At 41.1% G+C, this 23,483-nt stretch overlaps 1 protein-coding gene across 1 annotated transcript in view; it reads left to right on the forward strand.

The window, feature by feature from the left end:
* The window catches only part of cntnap2a (contactin associated protein 2a), a 328,106-nt gene that overhangs the window by 192,610 nt on the left and 112,013 nt on the right, over positions 1 to 23,483 (forward strand). The window contains exons 11-15 of the mRNA XM_079575788.1: positions 4,805 to 4,967; positions 9,957 to 10,063; positions 11,928 to 12,047; positions 15,522 to 15,637; positions 17,289 to 17,373. Coding sequence (XP_079431914.1) covers positions 4,805 to 4,967; positions 9,957 to 10,063; positions 11,928 to 12,047; positions 15,522 to 15,637; positions 17,289 to 17,373 — 591 coding nt within the window. The remainder of the gene's footprint in view (positions 1 to 4,804; positions 4,968 to 9,956; positions 10,064 to 11,927; positions 12,048 to 15,521; positions 15,638 to 17,288; positions 17,374 to 23,483) is intronic.

Consider the following 23,483-nt stretch of genomic DNA (forward strand, 5'->3'; position numbering starts at 1 on the left):
ATGTTGAGATTTAATAAACGTGAAAGTGCATCGTTAGTGTTGCTGCGTTTGCCTCATTAGCTATTTTAACTTGATTTGATGCTTCAAGACCCCAAATTTTAATTGGATTTTTCCCCACGGTTTTGACTTGTTATTCATTTTTTTCGTATTTATTCCAAATGCTGGCAAATTAACTGTACACATTGCTATTTGTCTTAAAGGAATGTAACCAGGAACTGTTTTGAATACAGATTAATGAAGTGTTTTCGGGAAGCGCATCGGACGTATTGGAGATACTGGCTTGGTTGTTTTAGAGACTGTGACTCTTAGTTTAAAGCAGGAGACAGTGAGATGAAGTCTAAGAGAGAAGATTGCGTGGTTTGTTTAGAGATACTGAAATAGAGCAGTGTTGATAAAAACAAACAGAAGTAAGTAAAGATAAATAAATAGAATGCTATGGATACTTTTTCCTTCCTTGTCAGTCAAAGCCAAACCTAATACATCTTAACTCCCACCTGAACTGGGCACATTTTCTCCAGTTCAACACAATAAAAAAGTGTCAAAAACACACGACCCAAGAGTGATGAAAAAGCGACAAAAAAGTGACAAAAATGTGATGAAGAAGAGATGAGGAACAGGACAAAAATGTGACAAAAACGCAGCAGAAGAGCAACTAAAACAAGACGAAAGAGTGATGAAAAAACACGAAAGAGCGACAACAAATTAAAAATAATAATAATAATAATAATAATGCATCGGTTTTATATAGCGCTTTTCTGGACACTCAAAGACGCTTTACATTGCATTATTCATTCACTCCATACTTGGTGGTGGTAAGCTACTATTGTAGCCACAGCTGCCCTGAGGTAGACTGACGGAAGCGAGGCAACCAGTCTGCGCCATCGGCCCCTCCGACCACCACCAACCACTCACTCACGCACTTCATTCGCTAGGCTTCCTGGTGTTACTAAACGGTCTCCGATCCAAGTACCGACCAGGCCCTTCCCTGCTTAGCCTCCAAGGTCTGATGGGATCGGGCAGAGCAAAGGCAGTATGATTGACCACTATACGAAAATACGTTTGTTTTGTAGGTTTTAGCTTTCAAATGAAGCGTACCACTGGCCTAACGGCTGTAAGCTCCAGTTGAAAAGCTTTAGATTTGCGTTAATCTGAACTGGAGAAAATGCACACGGTTAAGACAGGGGGTAAGAGGTTAAGGGGACTATACTGAGTTTAAAAATGTTAAAACTAAGTATTTTCCTCCCCCTACATGTTCCAGCCATGTCCTAATGCGTAGAATGAGCCCAGACCTTTTCACCACAACTGCCTCTAAAATCCTACACTGTCACTCAAAAAGTTGTTACTTTGGGTCCGAAGTGCCGTCATGCACGAGCTTAATATAGAGACTGCAGTTACACGTAAGACCTGAGGTGGCGGTAGTGAGTATAAAATTACCAACTTGCATCAAGTCTCTTTAACCTCCCAGGAAATGTGTATATTTACCAAAAGATCAATAAAGCTGTGCAATTGGGCAGTGCAATAAGTGGAAAATATAGCTACTATACTGATATTACTGCAATATTTTACTAAACCCTTTAAGCACAGTACATTCCATAATTAACAAAAACATAAGCAATAGTTTGTCATCGAATTGTGTCATAGCAAGACTTACAAAAACAAGATGGATGAAACTTGCCAATAAATTATATTGTGCAACATTTTTACTCAGCATGTTTGTTATAAAGGTTGAAATCTCTTGGTCGGTCGGTTGAGTCGGAAAGAGGTGCAGGACAGGGTTAGAAGGAGGCAGACGATTCACCAAAAAAGAGGAGAATGTGTAACTCATTGTTCAGACTTGGCATTAATAAAATGCACCTTCCCGATTGAAATGTCACAGTGCTCCTTTTTACCCCTCTGCAATAATAGAATAAATGTGAATCATATAGTTCAGATTCAACACCCACGCAGCCCTAATGGTGCCGCTCGCCGTATCCAACCCGTACCCGGCCCGGCCTCCACATACGGGGCCGCTCCAGCTCTTAAAGGTTCTGATGAATTAGACATGAGACACTGAAAGGCACATTTATCACACAGCAGCCCGTGTTCCCTTGGAAAGGAGAAGAGTGTTTTTTTGTGTGTGCGTTTGATGCATGTACTTCAGCCTTCGGCGCTACAAGGTGTCCGTGACTGTGCGCACCGCAATGCCTCACATGTCGTCACGCGTTCTTAAAAGCGCTTTTCATGGTTATGGCACAGGAATGGAAGAAAGCTGGGAAAGATAAGAGGCGCTTTACATAAGACCCTTTTGGTCTTCAGATGAATATGTCACAAGACTTCATTTTCCAGGAACTGCCGTCAACATTCAAACACTGTATACATTCATACAGATGATTAACTATGATGTTTTGGCGGACTTTTGATTGAAACTTTAAAAGAGTGTGCTTTGTTTTTGGCCCATAGCGCACTATACAAACACCCCCCTGCTATCATTGGCAACTGTTCTCTCATTTACAGATGTGGCAATGTTCCTCCTGTATTTAATTTTTTATTTTTTTTACCTTCGGGTGCTTTTGGCTGAATTCCAGTCCAGCCTCTAAACACGCTCAGCGATACAGTGTGAGGAGAATACTGCCCACCTCCTGTGCAGACAGTGAGAGAGGCTTTTTGGACCAACGGGGGGACTGTGAGCGTGCCAGGACCACTGCAGGGGGAGTCATGGGTACATGCATACACAGACTGCTTTCATCAGGCAGCGTAAATGACACCCCTACAGTGCCATTATGCCTCTCGTCAGTAGGAATTATGCCACAGGTTTATGGTTACTGAACGTGGAAATGATTTGTGCAGAAAAAAAAGTTTACTCATTTCAAACAAGACACGCATTTGAGCCACCACAGTATGTTGGTTTCATTTGTTATTGTGTCACCCCATAGTAAATATTAGTAAGAATATTGAATCAATGAGCAGGAGGAAGTTGTTCCATAAAAAAAAAAAAGTTGCAACATTCGTCAAAAGATTATGATTTGATGCACAAATTTGAATCTTCCACATCTCCCCTGATTTCCGCGCAGTTCCTCCGCTTAATGCCGCTCAGTAGAAAGTGTCGAGGAAGCTGTATTTCCTGTGGATCCGTGGGTTTCTCTTCGGGCAGAGAGCGTTGCCAGCTTGCCGCGTTGCATGTCCCATCTCTCTCCCCATTCCCTGCTCCTGTGTGGAGACAGCAGACAGGTGTACTGCGGAACAGGCAGATGGCAGGGATGACAGGGGGAACTTCTCGGGAGGAAATTCAAATCAGAGCAGCTAAAGCACAGCCGCATTTTACTTATCAGCTCCCCTCATTTTTTGCTATCGCGTCACCCAGGCATATAAACTACAATTATGTCCCCCCGTACACACACGCGGGTGGCGCATATGCCCTCTATAATAAGCCTCTTTGATGGTTTGGCCTTGCGGCTGATAGCCACGCTCCTGCGGTGTGACAGCTTATAACATCCCCATGATGGAGATGTCATTGAGCTGTAGTGTTTTATGGCCGACCTGCACGCTTGAGGCAAAGATTGAATTCCGAATGCCCGTATCCTACATCCTATAGTGGCGTGTGATGTGACTTTTGTGCCTTGCTGCAATGTACATGTGCAAAGGTCCACTGTAGCTACTTTTAAGCCCCTTTGCGGATATGAGTTGTAATTTATCTCATCAGTATTCCCTCGTTGTGTACCGTTGTCCCATTGATGCAGCATAAAAAGGCAATCCGCTGTGACCTTTTAAAAGTGTGGCAGCCGTGCATTCATAACTAGTCTTATGCGAAAGCCATTTTGGAGTCACTGGCCTCCCCCTGGTCATAGAATGATACGATGGTAAAACTGTAGATCTGATCTCAAAGATAAGAGCTGGTTCAGAGTTAAGGAGCTTGTTGCACAGAGCTTTGTTGCTTTATCATATTTACCTCCTCTTCTATTCTGCGGCCATGAAAGTGTACCATGGTTAGAGTTTGCTCGCACATGTCGATCAAGCAGACATGGACTGTGCTGCAATACATTCTGGAGGCCAGTGATATACTGTAGTGTTTGCACAGTTGTGTCCTCTCCTTGTCCCTGCTGCATGTGGATGGCCCATTGACTCTTGTATCACGTGTATAAAGGGCATATAGTGAAACCCTCTGTGCCCTCTGTGTGTTATGGCCTCAAGTCTCGTATGAGGCTAATGGGCCTTGTGGATCAGCTCTAAAACACAGGCGGATGAAGGTTCACGGCTGTAAAGAGCCTCCATGATGCTGCGTGGCTCAGCCCTGTTGTGCTCTTTCAAGGTCGATGTCTTAAAGTGCTCCAAGTTGTCGGATTAAAATCTTTTTTTTCTTTGAACTAGCATTTTGGAAATCTACTTTCTTTGTATTTTTGTTTAAAGATGCCTGATGGAACATTTTATGGCAGAAAAAATAAAAAAGATATTTGTGCGTAATTTACCTTTTTTTTACCCAATGGCTGCTGTATGAGTGGTCAGCATAGTGCTTTCACTTTCGATCACGGTGGCCTTTACAACACTCCAGGATCAATTGTTTTGTAGGTTTTCTGGTGAGAGGGTCCGACAGCAGTGAAAACCTTTCATAGAGTTGATCCTGGAGTGTCCTAGAGAGCACTGTGATGGGAAGTAAAGGTGCCATGCTAATCACATGCCACCGCTGGGTCACATTAAGGTCACATGCACACTAATCTCAACTCTTTTTTTCTCGCATCAGAGTGGTTGGAAAGACCTTTTGACACCATCTACATGTTTAAGCCTTTGTTCTCCACACTATTGTCATTGTTCTGTTCTCTGTATCTTTCAGGATACTTCCTTCAAACCCTGTACCCGCCCACCCAGAGATCCTTCCAGGGCTGCATGCAAGCCATCCTAGTGGACGACCAGCCGGCAGACCTGCACGCCGTGGAGAAAGGCACAGTGGGGGCTTTTGAGAACATCAGTCTGGACATGTGCGCAATTATCGACAGGTAAAATCCATACAACATTTACAAGCCTCCGTTAACAAGTAACAAGGCCTTCCTCATATGCACTATTAACAATACACCAGACTGCATTTGCACTGTACATAAATAAAACATAGTGAATCAAAGGCTCAACGTTTGCAGCATTCACTTATTCAAGGTAGATGTTTGGTCCGTGAATTTCTGCACAAAAATCAACAAATTGGTGTGTCTGTTTTGAAGAATGTGACTGCCTTTATACACAGAAATACAACACTGGAAGTAAACGTCCCTTAAAATGAGATCTGAACCTTCTTATCCATGTAATAAATTCATCTGCCTGCACAGCCACTTATTTGTCACATTGGACCACATCTGTTTTGTTGTCAAGGTATAGCTTATCCTTTTTCGATCTCTCTCAAATCCTTATGCTATACACAAACAGACGGCATCTCTGTTTGTGTTCTCTGTTTGAAAACAGTTAAAGGGGAAAACAATTTGCAATTTGGAGAAAAATCTAAACTTTCTGTAATTATTCAAAAACTACCTTGACAAATGCTGAATTTTGAATGCAGTTTTCTACTAAATAAAGATACAGGAGACATAGAGAGGAGCAAAGTTCTTCAACAGCCCATAAATACATATGGGCTGTTGAAAAACGGAGAATGCTTACACGATGCCGCATGTTAGCATCGTGCTAATGCCGTTTTTCTGCTTCTACTGAACAATCTGCTGTGAATAAACATCCATATGGACCCAATTTAGACTTGACTTTATTTGTATGTGATAAATATGTTTATATTTCGCCAGAAATTGGCTAAAAAGAGTGAAAAATTGTGTTTCCCAAAGATTCTGCTTTCCCCCTCGGTGAGGCCACGCCCCCTTCTAAGACGCGATGCCGTCGGTATATGCGTAGATTTCAATTTTGAATGGAGAAATCCTTGCCACTGAATCCCGTGATACAGATGCTATGATAAAGATACATATCGCCTCCCTATTCTTATCAGTGGTCATAATGTTATGCCGGATCAATATCACTGACAAGTACAAACGGTTATCCATGAACAACTCGTGGCTAGCATGACTAAAAGCCATAATTAAGACGTGACCTTGCTCTCTTGAAAGCTTCCGTCTCATTGAATCGAACAATCGGTTTTCCAGTCAGCACCATCGGTTACATTTATCCTTATACCTATCTGATAAGGACACGAGAGCGTGCTAACTTTTTAAAGCGAATAGTACGAGATAGTTTTATATAAATGACAATTGAAAAAAAAGGTCTGTATGTGAAACGAATGTGCTCATTTTAAAGTATAATTTTTAAACCTTTCCTGTCTCAGAAGCTTCACCCGATTTTTTCAAAGCTACATTAGTTTTCATGGCTTTGTGTAATTAATGGAATTGCCTGCAGCCTTCTGTTATCATTTGTGTTGCTATGCTAGTGTGAGGTAATGTAGTATGAAATTATTATTATTGTAGATTGGCGTGCATTAGCCTTGCACACAAATGACTCCTGTTGGAAGCTTTTGTCAAGGTCCACCGCTGTGGATACAATGCTACACTTTACCATTGTTCATTTTGCTATAGTGCCAATCTTTACTGTGTTAAAATGTTGTCTATATGAGAATTATAGCTCATTTTCGGTCCATGGAATCCATTCAAAAGGCCCATTTATTTTGAGAAACCTTGATAACTGACCTTTACCCTCTGACATGTGTGAAAATGGAACTTCGTGTCAAGATTCAATACTGATTAAAGAACCCATTTCTACAGAAGTTCAACGTTTCGTGTAGAATAGTTTTCATGTCGCAGAACCAACATTCTCTGCAGATACAGACTTCCCTCTTCATGAACTTTTTCCCCAGCTCTTTCAGGGATGTCCCATGTTGTTCCCAAGTCAGCCAAGAGATACACTGTAGTCCGTAGCGTGGGTTCGAAAGAAAGAAAGGCGAAAGTTCCTTGGAACATTCTCCCTATGAGTGTGTTTACAAGGCCTCGAGATTACCGGTTATGGCAGTTTTCGAGATATGGTGAAATATTGGGAAACATACATGATCAAATAAGGAAACTCGGCTTTTTGTATTTAAGCTCTTGCCACACAGGAGCATACATTATATTATTGAGAACAATATGGTGAAAATATTAAAAGCATAAATGTGTGGCTGGTTCTTTTGAATGCCCACTTTGGGATAATTGTTTTGCTCATCCTCTACATCCTGAGCGACGGCTGATTGTGGTTAGTTCTTTACCTTAAAGGAATAGGCCACCGTTTTTACATACTGAGATATGTTCTTACCTTAGCTTTGACGAGTTCTTTAGGACCTGTCTGGTCTTCACCCGTGCCTTCAATCACGTAAACACAGCGCAAACGGCGTTAGCATTTAGCCGCTCCCCCTCTCCTGTAGCTCTAAACGAGGTCAAGATAGAAGCTATCAGGCTCTTCCACATTTTCCCTATTTAAATATGGTTACGTGAAGTGTTACACTACAAAAGTATAATTACACAAAATTAAACAATGTGGATTTTCTAAGCGGATAAAAGGGGGAATTATATTGTAAGGCGTAATAATACCAGGAGCAGTTTGAAATCCGCGCAGTAATATTTTCACTTTACTGTGCGAGGTATCCTGGGTGAGTCTTTCTCACCGACGGACCAGGAAGCACTGGGAGAAGGTTTGAGAGAGTGAGAGAGTGGAGCTGATGGAGTTCACCGATGGTTTGTGGAGGAAAAACTTTATCCAGCTCTGTGTTGTGGCCGACTCCTCCCGAGGAAACCCGTCCGCCTTGAAACGGTCACCGACACTTTCGCATAAATCCGAATTACGATGCTTTTCTTAAGTATTCACTACTTTTAGTTATTTCATGTTTAAAATATAAAACTCAGTCTCTTCTTGACTCCAGAAACGGGAACTCTTCAGACAAGCCACCGCCATGTTTGTTTACAATTAACAGCGTATGCACAAGAAATGGGAAGTTTCTTAAAACCGGAAAATAGCGTATACATGGCGTTATATTCTGATTACTGACGGAAAATCCCAGCCAGAAAATCCTTGTTTCTCAAAACTGGAAACTGCTATTTTCGTGTTTTTATAATCGGGAATATTAAAAACTCCTGATAATAACCGGGAAACTCGAGCCCTTGTAAACACACTCTTTTCTTCTTACCACTTCACTTGTGTAAAACTATGATTATTACTTACCACAGACATTATCCCATCAAATTAAGTAATGATCACTCAGCGTACACTGTGTAAAACGGCAAAACAAATCAGAAATAACAAAGATCCGTCTCTTTCCACATTCGAGAGCCGTGCATGTTAAAGATCCTATTGGCTCCTGAACGTCACATCACTTGTATCCATAGGGCAGGCGCAGAGGCGGGGCCCTGACCTGCGCTGCCATGGGAAGATGAATGTGTGCACTGTTACCGTCTAAGTAATCAGAGTGTCTTTGAAGGCGGCTCGATATCCCTGTCTGACCCGTTTTTGATCAATGCCGCTGCACAGTGGGATGTTGTGATGGAGAGAGGCGCATGGGGCTAAACACACACAAACTCCAACTCGCAGCTCGCATGCAAATAACATCGCACTGTCCTCTCTCCTTAAGGGCAAGCGGCCGATCGCAATGATACACGAAACCGAATTTAAACGTGCCCCGGTCTCGTAATTGATTTTTCTTTCTTCACGCACAAAAGCCGGGGCGAGAAGTCAGTGTCCTTTTAATCCTCTCGACGTGATCTCGGGTGATTGCGGCCGCTCATCAATTGCGGGCCTTTGTCGTCGCACAATACCTTTTATCTACCCCTTGTTACCTCACTGGAGCTGCGGGACATTTTGACATTTCAATACAATGCAGTTCTTTAATTACATTGATTTCCCATTTTCTTAAACTACTGCTTCTTATCATATTGAGTTCGTTGCCCATTTTTTTTCCTAGTGTGGCGGAGACCTTTGGAGAATACAGTTGAACTAGACGTTTATTATATAATACCATAAATCAAATCTCCTTCGAACCTTTTCCAATCAGCTCAAATATCTGAAAACTACATGGGATCTGAGCATTGCATACTCCCATGTAACATTCGAACAGAGACAAAGTAAAAAAAGCTACAAAACGTTTATTTCAGTGGAAGTAAACCATCAATAGGAGAGGTGACATAGAGCAACTGTACTAGCACAGGGAGCTGAACAAGAGTAAGCCGGAGAAGCCTCAAATACACTTTTTGTTAGCGCACCACTTACTGTAAATGTGACAACTGTGTCCCTCTTGGATCGTAGCATCTTTGCTTTGCTAACAGCACAACCGCTCAGCTTTTTAAAGAGCCCCTGCAGCTACTATGTGACAGTTTCTCTCTCCGCCAAATACTATTGTGACTAACACGTCTTTGATACGTACAAGAAGGCTGATATTTTTTAATCAAAACGCTGTATGTCGCTGGTTGTACTGTATTTTCGAAGAGTAGCAGTACATGCTGTGTCTTGGGATTCATCCCCAGTGGACCTAGAGGCAAACAAAACACGTATTTTGTGTATTCACTCAGAAACTACGAAGGAAATCAAACAAGAGAAATTCTATATCCCAAAACAGCGGCAACAGCTTTGTCAAAACCTTGTCTTGTCTGTACTAGCATTATCATTGAATCACTCATTTTGGAAATGTATGGCCAACTATACATCTACGGATCAGTAGTTAAAGCTCTTTGCCCTTAACCAAATGAGGACCATTGACATCGCAAGTAAGAATAAGTATTCATTCTAACTAATGGCAAAAAAATCAGGTCATGAGACTAAAACATATCCCTACACACAGTATTTCCTCCATAGAGTTAATGTAATACATTTAACGTTAACACAGAAATCTGACAACTTCATTAGCTGCCGGGTCACTGCTGGTAATTACGTAGTCCAAACATTTCACACATCTCTTCATTGCGAGACAAATCCCTTGTAAAGATGTGCTTTGTTCTGTTCATGTGTTGAAACACTTACTTATTGATCCTTATATTTGATGTTTGCAGGTGTATGCCGAATCACTGTGAGCACGGCGGTGGCTGCAGACAGACGTGGGACAGTTTCAGCTGCACGTGCGATGGGACTGGGTACACCGGAGCGACCTGCCACACTTGTACGTATCCTTTTCTGTAGCACTTTCCTTTTTTTTCTTCTTCTTTCGGCTTCCCCTTCGCTTCACTTTTGACTTACGACACTGTTTCTGCCACAGTCTCAATTCTCAGCAGAGGGACAGATGAACTTTGGAAATGCTCGGAAACCCGACGCGGGTCCTTCTGCTTCGTGTGTTGTTGGTTTGAAAAAGAGGCGAAGCACCAGAGCGCGGTGTCAGGGAGCAGGGGGAAACCGCATTTTGACATTCAATGGCCTCTCTTCAGTCCCGTACTACATTAAGAGCAGTGCTTTCTCTTAGCCATACGCACACAATAGCAAGTAAAATATGAACTCATAAAAGAAAATGCAAGTTTGTGGAGGAAAGTTTTATGGTTTATACAAAACTACAAGGCCACAAGTCTCTTAAATGGAGCACAAGATATAACATTATAACCTCCCGCTGGTGCAATAAAGAAGCCGAACTACTTTATATTAGTTTGGGAGGAAAGTATTGTTCAGGGCCAGTGGTTTGTATGAATTTTTAGATAGACTTTTATATGTTTTGTCTGAATGCTTCTACAAAGGTTGCTCTGAAGTGATGCTGGGAAATTATTTAGCCTCTGAAATTTCTGTTCTGCTGTTTTCATTAAGCCAGAGCCATGAATCAGTCTTTCCATACTTCCTAATACAACCCTCTCTATTAGGACACATTGGTTTAAGCTCTCACTCATCCAGAAGTGGAAACGTTCTTAGCATAAACAACAGGCCAGACCCACACACTTTCGTGGTATCTCAGCAAATGTCCTGACCCGTGACTTTGAAGGCAGACAAATCTTCCCGATTTCCCGGAGTTTAGTGCCGCTCTTTTGAAAGTGGTTGTGCAGGGTCAGTCTCACCAAACACAGTTTCCTTGAGGAACGTGCTTTCACAGCAAGTAACTCCATCACTAGAATCGAATGAGCCGAGCCACACAACACAGAAAGAAAACTGTAATCAAGCCGTCCAAGGATACAATGAAAAAGAATAGTGAAGTTTTAAGGGAAGACAATAAAAAGGCCTAAATCAAAGGCTGCGATGAAAAGGAAGGTGCTGCCAAGGGAGTAGAGGAGATTTTTTTCTTTTCTTTTTTTTTTTCAGTTTAAAGCTTCATCGATTTTCTTTTTGATCAAAACAGTCACACACATTTCTCTTTTCAAGTACCTCTTCCCTCTGTGCACTTAAGGTCAAGGGTTTACGTCAGCCTTGTGCAATCCATTCGCTTCTGTTCAGGAGAGATTCAGTCGACGAAAAAAATAAACACTGATTTTACCCACACTCACACACTCATCAGTCAGGGAAAGCAGGCACACATTTTTTTTTAACCTAAATACAGAGGAAGGAAAAAGCATATGATTCTGCCTAAATTAGTCATAAAATGTGGTCTGATCTTGTTGCAGCTCGGGCAACATCAATGCGATAAGAGACTTCCTCCCAGGCGAACATGACAATCCACTTAATTGATCGCTGTTTTTATTCGATCTTTCAGCAGCCATTCAAAACATAGAAAATTCCTCTTTCAAATGGCAAGCAACGTGTTATTGGTTCACTTTGATGTTACAGCCTTATCATTTGACAATAATACAAATGGCTAGAGTTGTTTTTTATGTTTATTTAATGAAACATAAGATGCTGAAATGGTGTAGGTAAAAGTGCACTGTCATTATAATGTATCTTGGTTAGTTGTAAGGATGACATATTTTTTTATGATGAACTGATAAAGTGCTCGACAATGATGTGTTATAATTCATGTAATAGACAGAGTACTAATTATTTTGTTGTATCTGTCTGAACATTATCCTTTAGTATTAACCCTTAATTTCCTTGTGCTTATTCCCGACTGATTGCAGCGATCTACGAGCCGTCCTGTGAAGCCTATAAGCATCTGGGCAGGTCCTCCGACACTTACTGGATTGACCCCGATGGCAGTGGGCCCCTCAGCCCCTTCAAAGTCAATTGCAACATGACAGGTGTGTGCTTTGTGTCATATGGGGGAATCCTTGACCACTGTTGATCCCTTTTTCGAAGAAGAATCGGAGTAGTAAAGTAAAGTACTCTGCTATCTTAAACGCCGCCACTCTTAACCTGCTATACCTTGCGTTTCCATGACAACTGGGAGACAAGGGCAACACAAGATACAAGATACATGCATACATACATGCAATCTTTACTCAACTGGAGGTCGTGGCTTTTGCAAAGAACTGTGAACTAAAGCTGTGTTCACATTTGGTCAACTTGAAGTGAATCTCGGTGCAAAATCTTGATTCTAGACTGACTCTGGTGTTCATGAACAATTACCAATCAAACAAGAAACCAATGGAAGCAAATATAGACTAAAATCACAGTTTTAAATTGTAAGACATAAAAACATATGTGTATCTGACAGAAGCGTCCTTCTAAAAGTCTGAATGAAACAAGTGGGCGAAGTGCAGATTAAATATAGCTAAGATGTGTGACTAGCATCGCATCAATGATCTGTGAAGAGTGTCAACTTAACAACATACAGCGGGAACCATATGTTTACATACACTTTATAAGAAGATACATTTGCATTTTTTTTCTCACTGTCTGACATGAAACCAGAAACCAGAAAAAAATATTTCTATTTGTCAAATTCCAGAAGAGTGAGAGATAGATAGATAGATTTCCAACCATTTTTTTTGTTATATTTTACAAAATCAGAAGTTTACATACACTAAGATTACTATACCTTTAAAGAATTTGGGGAGAGCCCAGATGACGATGTGATGTCCTTGGAAGCACAAGTCTGGTTCAGCCTTGGATGCAATTTCAAAACGCTTGAAGTTGCCAGGTTCATTGGTTAAAGAATGATGGAAATGACCAGTCATCATACAGATCAGAAAGAAGGCGGGTTCTTTGTCCCAGAGATGAACGTGCTGTGTCTGAAATGTGAATATCAACCCAAGAACAAATGCAAAAGACCTGGTGAAGATGCTGAACCTGGTAAGAGTTTGTCATTATCCAGAGTAAAACAAGTCCTGTTCCGACATGGGTTGAGAGGGAGCTCTGCCAGGAAGAAGCTCTTACTCCAAAAGAAACACAAAAAGCCACTTTGAAGTTTGCAAATAGAAAAAGGATAAAGACAAGAAAGTAGATTTTTTTTTTTTTGACATATACTGTGAACTGATGGAAAAAAAGAAATGAAAATTTGGCCATAATGACCATCGTCACATTTTGTGGATACCATCCCAACTGTGAAATACGGGGGTGGCAGCATCATGCTGTGGGGTTGTTTTGCTGCGGGAGGGACTGGTGCACTTCACAGAATAGATGACATCATGAAGAAAGTAACACTATGTGGAAATATTGAAGTAACATCTCAAGACATCAGCCAGGAAGTGAAAGCTTGGGCACAGATGGGTCTTTCAAATGGACAATTCCCAAAGCATATGGCCAATACTGGTTACAAAGTGGCTGAAGGATTACAAAGTCAATGTTTTGAAGTGGTCATCACAAAGTCCTGATGTCAGTCCAGTTGAAAATATGTGAGCAAAGCTGAAAAGGCATGTGCACGCAGGTGGCTGACAAATTTGGCTCAGCTACACCAGTTCTGTTTGGTGGAATGGACCAAAATTCCTGCCAACTATTGTGAGAAGCTTGTGAAAGGAAATCCAATACGTTTGACCTAAAATATACAGTTTAAAGGCAATGCTACCAAATATTAATGAAATGTGCACACAGTAGGACAGCGGTTAGCGCTTGTGCTTCACTGCTTGAAGGACCAGGTTCGTGTCCCACCAGGGATGGGGCCTTTCTATGTGGAGTTTGCATGTTCTCCCCATGTCTGCGTAGGTTTCCTCCGGGTACTCTGGTTTCCCCTACCACTAAAAACATGTACAATAGGTCTGGATGAATGAGAGTGTGTTTGAGAGTGCACATGGGGGACGACGGATGGAAATTAGACCAAGGCTACAATCCGGTGTGGCTTGTTCATTAACTTGCACTGTCCCGACCAAAAAAAACAATAACTAAATAAATAAAAATAAATAAAAAATAATGTTGTGAAAAACTTTCATTCTTCTGGAATTTGACAAATAGAAACATTTTCAATTCTAAATGACGTTGAAGTTTATTCTGGTTTCAAGTCATTTGTCTCTATCCAAGGCCAATATGTTCCCCCTTTTTTGCTCATGCTGCTGTTACAATGCAGACTGATGCGGATTAACCAAGTAGACCATGTACTAATTGTAACATGCCCTAAGTGGAGTACAATATGCAGAAATGAAAGAGGATGAGTAACCAACAGACCAGAAGTAAGAGCACTTGTTTATATTTCGAAAAGGTAGTACATATGTTTATAGTGCTCAATGTATTATCAACAATCCCATGAACTGCAATAAGTTGTTCTCAAGGCCCTGGGTATGACTGCACAGCACTTACTTAAGCTGGAAACATGAAACACATGGCAACTTAATTACAGTATTATTCAAGCCAGGGAACAACAACAGTTCTAGACCAGATGAGAAAAGTATGTCCTTCAACTGTATGTAAAAAAATAAAAAAATGCGTAAAATGCATTGCAGAAAGCTGTTATTTGAAGTGTGTTGTCTCTTAGTTGTGTTTTTTTAGCTAGCGGAATAAGCTACTTAACTTTCTAGCAACCAATGATGATTCAGATCTTGACTGAAAATCGTCACTCCCATTTATTGGCGCATCCGGTTGCATACAAACACACACTCACACACGCATACAGTACATGGGATAAGTGGGTTGGAACAGGGGAAGCGTGCGGGCATAGCAAAGGCGACACCTTTAATGAAATGTCACTGCACTCCGCTGGCTTGGCCCTTTAGTCACGCTGAATAGTCCACACTCACTTCACCACACACACCTGAGGAGCCTGAGGAGTGTCTCTCAGCCTGCTCCTCTGAGCCTGCACACGCTCCAACACACACCTGTCTGACTGTGTGAACGACAGGCTCCTGTTATGACACCACAAAGTGTCTATTAGGCCCTGGAGTCTTGAAGCTGAAATTCACATGATAAAAAATTCCTCCTGTGTGATAGAGAAAACATTTTGTCATTGTATCCGCTGTGAAATGATGTCAGATGCAAACTTTACTTATTTACTTAACTCATTTTTGTACTTTGAGTGCCTAAGTGGAAGTGCACATGAGACAATTTACTATTTTTTACTTAAAGTGTACTTTATTAATGGACTAACTGTGGTTACTTTATTTGTGCTATAAACTATTGGACAAGGTTCAGGCAATATTGCAAAATGCTAGAGCTTCCGCCGTACAGGTTCATGTCAGTTGCCGGTAAGTGGCCAAAAAGCTATTTACAGCCAAAGAATTGATTTTGTGTATAAACCACACTTCAGTCTAAGTCCAGCCCTGTGAGATCCACGAGTCTGGCTTAATGGACAATAATTGTTAGATGCATTTTGCATCATACTGACCTAAATAGTTTTTGTTTTTCAGAAGACAATGTGTGGACGACAGTCATGAACAACCTGCCTCCCAGGACTCCCGTGACCGGCTCGAGTCGAGAGAAGCGTACGGTTTTACAGGTGAACTACAGCGCCACTATAGACCAGGTAAGTGCCAGCACAGACACTGGCAACGGTGCAATACAGACGCTCCTATCTGTAACTACAGTATCCTATGTCATGGACTGTAATTCACAATTTTCAATTCTTTGCATAATCAGTGCTGGATATAAGTTGGAGTATAGGTGTTCAAAGTGCCTTATTTCATTAAATCAAATGTATTCATATAGAACAACTGTTGACCAAAGTGCTACAGTGTCTACTGTACAAAAATATACAAGCAGCAAACTTTATTTCTTAACCCCTTATCTGAGCGCATTTTACCCAAATCTTAAAGCAGTACTAAGTAACTTGTTTGCCTTAATAAATCCTTTTCGTAGTCCCTCTGGGGGTAATACAAGTGTTAATGGGATGATTGGGGGTCTTTCATCTCCCCCTGGTGTCTCTGGCCAGAAAACCACAATTGCAACCTCACTGCCTCCGGGTCGGATCCACCAATACACACTAATGGAATCACAAAGAAGAAGCTAACAGGCTAACAGACAAAGCTAACTGCAGGCTAGCACCACTTTAACACTATTTACAGCCAAGTTTTAGTGAGAAAAATGATCTCCATTGTGTAATTGGATGTGCAATATCCCGCTCTCCCTTTGTCTTTTCTGTCAGCGTAGCATTTACTCTCACGGACAATTAATAAGTAAAAAACGCAACATGCTACGACACTTGCAGTGGCGCTTATGGCCTCTAGGGGTGTGAGTTACTTAGTACTGCTTTACAGCTTCTCAACGGGAGCGCAACAGTGTGATGCCTCATTTGTCACGTTGTCACCGCATTTTTTAAATGTTTTCGTAGATTTTTTTTTGTCGTGTTCCTGTTGCTTTTTCATTGTTTTCTATGTTGCTTTTTTGTCACTCTTTAGTAACTTTTTAGTTGTACTATTGTTGCTTTTCCGGCACGTTTTTGTCACTTTTTTGTTGCGTTTTAATCCTTGTTTTCGCTATATTGCCAAACTGTAGAAAATGTGCTCGGTTCAGGTGGAGGTTAAGAGGTTCAAATGTTCTTCACACTCACTTTGGCAACTTGGTCATCAAGCTGGAGGAGTCAGGCCTGCCATAGCTCCACCTAGTTCTTGTTTACCTTTAGCCTGTTTCAGTGTTTACTACACCCGGATGACTGAGATTTACTCAACACCTCCTTCCTGTAACATTAATTTTACGTGGCACATTTTCCACAGTCTTGTAAAGTTGATCTTGATGCGCTGCGGCTTGACCTGTGTATGTCGGTACTGCCATTACCTTTCATGTGCTTTCTCACAGTCTAGAGTCAATACTTTAATCTTTTTTGGCGAGCGTTTATAGATTGCACTTGTCACCCTCACCCAATAGCAAACTATGTCAACTTTTACAAAATTCAATAGCGCAGTGAAAACCAGCGTTCACCTGCGATGTGCAGCAGCCAACCAGATGTCGCACTCCATCTCGTATATGATGATGATGTCCCTTTGTGATTTTACACGGTTGGCTTGGTCCATTCTCCTCAACCTGTAAATTAAAAAAGGTTTAATTAAGAACAACATTACCGTACACTTTGTTTTAATTTTCTGCTCGATAATTTGTCCCTTACATGAAATTGACCTGTCCGCCTGAATAAGATAAAGTGCAGAAACATTATGGCGCGTCTTGCTTTGTGTGTTTTGCAGATGACAGCCATCACCACCAGCGCGGAGTACTGTGAGCAGCACATCGCCTACAGCTGCCGCACGTCCAGGCTGCTCAACACTCCAGGTAAGGGCTTCATCACTCACGGTGGTACTCAAATTATTCACGTGTACGATGGGCCGCCCTAGAGATGTTATTTCGACACTTTTTAGTCATAAGTCATGCAAGTGTTTCACGCTCCAGCTTGAATATAGTACGTAGATGTTGTTGAAGACATTTTGGCGACATTCGGCTGCCGTGCTTTTTCTCAAGCTTGGAACTTTTTGGATTGTCGTTAGTGTTGCCGCAAAAGCACCTTTCTATGTGGGCCCTGATCTTGATCTATGTGTCTATCTATGTGAAGATTAACAGAGCTTAAGTTTATTGCTTACTGGCCTTTATGAATAGTACTATAGCCACTTAAAGAGACTAAACAGAGTTTAAAAATGTTAAAATTACGTATTTTCCTCCCCCTACATGTTCCAGCAATGTCCTACTGTGTAGAATGAGCTCAGACCTGTTCACCACAACTGCCTCTAAAATCCTACACTTTCACTCAAAAAGTTGTTACTTCGGGTCCGAAGTGCCGCCATGCACGAGCTTAAAGGGGCTTGATGCAAGTCGGTCATTTTATACTCACTACTGCCACCTCAGGTCAGCTTTTTGAGTGACAGTGCAGGATTTTAGAGACAGTTGTGGTGAATAGGTCTGGGCTCATGCTACACCTTAGGACAGAACATGTAGGGGGAGGAAAATACTTACTAGTTTTATTGTTTTTAAACTCTGTATAGTCCCTTTCATATAGAAGGTGCAGTTACACCTATGACCTGAGGTGGCAGTAGTGAGTATAAATGGCCAACTTGCATCTAGTCTCTTTAACTTTGTTGAACCCATTACCCCGCCTGAACCAACAGCATTTTTTATAGTTCGGCTTTACCCAAATCTAATAGCTTCTCGACTGGAGAGCAATAGTGCAACGCCTTATTTGAAAACTAAGACCGACCAAAAGTGATCATAACTTTTTTGTTACGTTGTCGGCGCGTTTTTGTGTCACTTTTTAATCCCTTTTTTCGTTACTTTTTATCAGGTTTTTGTTGAGTTTTTGTTCTGTTTTGATGCTTTTTTTAAGCTTTTAGGTTTGGGTAAAGCCCAACTGGAGAAAATGAGGGTTAAAAAGTTAAAGAAAAGTTACCAGTGTTTGGCTAGTGTTAAAGCCCTAGTCACATGGGATTACCCCCTGAATGTGTCATATCGTAGGTAATTTTGAGGTGAATAATTACCCCAATTATTACCTCGGGTTAATTGGAAAATTCAAAGGTCCTCAGATAATTCTAGTCCTGTGCGAATAAGGATTTAGGCCAGATCTGAACATGAAGTGTTGTTTGTTCTGTCTTGGCAAATGTCATCAAAGAAAGTGGACACATTTAATTAGCCAAAGAGTTGAACTTCAGTGTAAAGTAATCCAGGGAAATATCATGCTGCCATATATATGAACATCTGAATTAGCCCCAAGCGTAATTTCCTTTTCACAGCTTAAAGGTGGTGAATGTTACTGAAAACTGGATGGATTTTGGCATTGACGTGCGGGCCAGTTATTTGCCTCAGTTTTGTGTTAATTAGTCAGCCATCTGCACATTGAACTGTTGCCTGTGTCTCCCCCTCTCTCTCTGTTTCTTTTTGCCAACACTAATCTGCAGAAAGTAGTATTGAGAGGGACCACTGGAACCGAGCAGGCAGTGGTCTGGCTCAGCCCGTGCGGAGTAGATTACCTTGGATTAAATTCATTTGCATTACATTTGTTTGGACTTGTACTCAGGCTGTGATGTAATGGGCGAGACGCTGGGAGGGGTCTGTGTCCGTTTGGTTTGGAAAGTGCTGGAATTGTGGGAGGTTTGCACCGGATTAGGCTCATTCGGGTTTACTTTACAGATGTTTGAACAGGGATTTCAGTTATGCATAAAGCCTGCTATAGCAAGGAATACACTGTGCCCTCCTTTTTTACATCATGTTAGAGTAATGGGGAAGGCTGTGTTTTGGACAGTGACAAACAAACAATGCCAAGAGGGATTTGAACAGCCAGGCCTCTTATTAGACCAGCTTAACCGAGAAGTAATCAAAATACACATCTCTTCATTCTCGTGTCCTCCCCTTTGAGGATACATAATTTAACCTTTGTTCCTGTTTGAGAAAGTTCCTCTTTGCTTATGTGTGTGTGTCCATTTCACAGCTAAAATAACAAGCTCGCTGTCACTTTCTAAGGTTCTGCCTGCCATTTCCCCCTCAGTTTCTCGGAGCAACACACACTGATTGCGCACATGCAAAAAAGAAAGCGCCCACCTTTGGGAATAGCTTCATAAAGACACGACACTCGAGGCAATTAGACGCGGTGAGAGGAGAGAGGGAAGGAGAGCAGAGAGAGCGCTCAGAGTTTGTTAGTTTGTGAACAAGTGTGCAGTTGTGTTCCCCGGCAATGTGTGGCTGTTGCTCTTGATTGACTGAAAAGGAATGAAATAGGTTGTTAGTAATAGCTGGGTATTAGAGCAGCCAACCACAGCTTTGCAATTACCATTTTGCTGCTTTAAGAGCTGGCACCTGAGCGCAAAATGAGGGTGAAAAGTATAAAAAAATAAAATAAAATTCCGCTCTCTAAAAAAGTCACACATTTTCACTCTTTTTCACCACTTTGCTTCAGTGCTCCTCCGCTCCACCGCTTGGCTTCGTGTTTATTATGATAAATATTAGAACGCCAATGCACAGCAAATCTATTTTGGAAGATTCAAGCATTTTCACTTCAGTTTGCCCATAATTCTACCTATAATGTAACCTCGAACACCTTTTCATGGATAAATCACACAGTCTGGGATGTTGACTGTATTTTTGATTTGTTTACAAGAGGATTTGTTGACAGCCTTTCTTTTTACACCTAAAAAGTGTTTGGTTTTTTTTCTGCCAAATTTCTCAAGCGCATTCTCAAAAAGCTTCCAGAAATGTACCTTTTCGAAATATTTAACATGTCAACAAGTGGACATCAAGATACAGCAAACTCGCAATGCATTTTTCTCTTCTGAACCGGGAATCAATTTAACCCGTTTTCAATGATATTTTTGTTGAAAGGGTTGTCCCATTTACACATATTTACTTCCTACTCTCAGTGCCAAAAGTGCACACACACATTTTGTCAACAAGTCTTCTATTAGCTAGTTTATTTGTGCGGTGCAACTTAGAGGAAATCCAATTATCACGAATGGCGCAGAAAGTCAAAGCAGGGAAAAAAATGATTTACACCAAAATATGCTCGATAAATTAGCTGTCAGCTTTCGTCAAAATGACACAGTCAACAGCATTTCCACTACAGAGACTCGCGGGCAGCCACACACTCCCCACTCGCCTTTGTTCTCCCCAATCTCATCTATTACACCAGGGCGGCCATTTTGAGCCAAATGAAGCGTTAAATGGGAATTATGCTCTGCCACAAGTGACATCCCAAATTTGGAAGTTGGGCCCGTAATTGCCCTAATTGTGCGACTCAGTCCTCACCTCTTCTAATTTGCAGTGAACTTTGTCCCACTGCGACACATCCTGCACCTGTAGTCAAGTGCGAGGGAGTGGATAATGAACTTGCTCACTTTCAAACAAACAATACACTTTAGTTTGACCATTTTTTTTAGAAAGGAAAGGGACTTTGTGCTGGTGCAACAGTGGTGGCAGTAGTAATGCTTTAGTGTCTCCATATTCGGTAGTCTAGCCAGCCACTACAACTTTTCCTACTTTCTGTTCAAAAGCATGAGCGTCTGGAACAAAAGTGATTTTCATTGGTTCTTTTTATTTCTTCTAATATAAGCCACTATGTTTGTTTGGGTACGGATGAACCATGACTCCCTCTGATTGGTTAATTTGCCTGTCAATCATGCCGATCAGAACTCGCTAAGATAAACCATGTCTTTGTAAAGAATTTATTCTTTAAAGCAGAACTAAGTAGCTTAGACCCTACAGGCCATAAGCGTTGATAGCCTGATAGCTTCTTCTTTGTGATTCTATTAGTGTGTATTGCGCCTCCGACCTGGAGGCAGGGAAATTGCAAGGGTGGTTTTCTGACAGAGACAGAGACACCAGGAAGAGATGAACTCCCCCCCCAATCATCCCATTAACACTTGTATTACCCCCAGAGGGACTACGAAAACGCTTTATTAAGGTAAGTTAGTTGGTGGCAAGTTAAATTTGTAGCCACAGCTGTCCTGGGGTAGACTGATTCAAGCAAGGCTACCAATCTGTGGCATTAGCCCCCACCAAAAACAATGAGAGAGCAGCATGGATGGAAACTAAAGTTGTAACGCTGTTGTTGGTAGACATCAAAGAGTAGAGAATATTTTGTTATTTTGAGGTTCATTTCCTACTTCTCCCACCTGTGTCCTAATACACACACGCCTCCCTCTTCTCTCTCCACTGTCGGTCCTGTTCGTCTAATGTGGCTGTTTGATGCTGATCCATGTGGCTTTATACTCACCAAACGAGCTAACACTTCCCCTTTCTCTCCCCCATCGAGCGCGTCGTCTCTCCCCCGCTCCCCCTGTCCACCTCTGCATTCACATTTATCAATTTAGGCCCATCTACTCCGCCTGCTTACTCCTCCATTGGCTCCTTTGCACTGCTGTAGTTCCAGCTTCCAGCCAATTTAGCATTTCCATTTTGCAACACCCATTTTTCACCTTGAAAATACACCGTGCATTATGTTTTCCTCTGCTATCTGTCTTTTATCTGCTTCCAGTACAATAGCTGTGACATTAGTGTTATTAAGAACGAATAAGTCAAAGATCTCACATTTCTCCCTTTTCCACATTAAATTCTTACCTTTAACTTGCTTGTTACCCTCCAGTATATGTACTTTCCGTCAATACAGAGATTTAAGCTTTTAAAAGAGAGTGGGTTCCAGTTGCCAATGATTAATCTTAACCTTTCAAACAAACTCTGAAACATCTCTATACAACAATCCGACTGAATTCTTGACTTGGAACTTTCTTGTGCAGTATATTCCACGTATGGACAAAGAAGCGAGTGTACCTTTTTCCATCAAGAATTTATGAAGAGAAGAGAAAAAACATGTTTCTATCAACTAAGCCAATTATTGTGAATATTGTGCAGAACCAAGCAATTCTGTGAGCTTGACCTCAGCATTTAAAAGAAAGTTTGTGGCATGTTCAGTCATCACCCTCTGCGTGTTCCTAAAGGCACACAATACTCCATTTTTACATACCTGGTTTTAAAAATGCTTCTCTTCTTTGAACAAAAGTTGTAAAAGTGTTGCTTTTTACCCAAGGCTGTGGTTTAAAATGCACTTTATTCATTCACTGCTCTTGCCAATTCTGTGGGAGACAGAGAGTTCTAGAAATTCTATGACTACTATAAGGATTTTTTGTTACATTCGCCAAGTATCTTGCCTTCGTTGGTTTATTTACTGAACTTGTGGGTATGTGTGTATTGTAAAAAGTGATGAACATTAAATGTTTTATAAAGATTGGCAGCAAATGTGGGTTTTATAAACATTTAGCAGTTCTAACACACAGAATATGTTTGTATTGCAACTGTTCGAGACCGACAGCAGATTCAAAGTTTAAAGTGGATATGAGGTTTTAAAGCTTTTGAAAATATGACTTATTTAGAAAGACAACATCAGTTGCAGGTTCATCAGTTGCGTAATTATCCATTTTATTACATTTTTTAAGCTGCTGACAGGATGTGAAATAGATAAAGGTAAAACACCATAGCAGTTGGACTCATTTCCCATTGACATAACATGGTCGGCACGGCAACAGTTTAAAATGGTTTGTCTTCATCTACGTCACTTCCTGTTGATGTCCAATAAGGAAGTGAAACTACTGTATAAACATCACAAAAAATGGCCAAACGGAAGAAAGCTGGTGCAATCTTTTGCAAAAATCTTAAACATAATTGTGTTGAATATGTTTTAGCAAAAATTGTGTCTTAATGTGTCATATGCACTTTAAAGGGACATTTCAGGATTTTTAACATAGGGCCTCATTTCCTAGTTATTCAGTGTGTTGTTGATTTCTTGATATAACATATATACTGTATACATATATATATATATATATATATATATATATATATATATAAAAATATATATATATATATATATATATAACTATGTGTGTTTTAATGCAGGCTACCATAGACATGCG

This window comes from Gobius niger (assembly GCF_951799975.1).
Source record: "Gobius niger genome assembly, chromosome: 18".
Classification (NCBI taxonomy): Eukaryota; Metazoa; Chordata; class Actinopteri; order Gobiiformes; family Gobiidae; genus Gobius; species Gobius niger.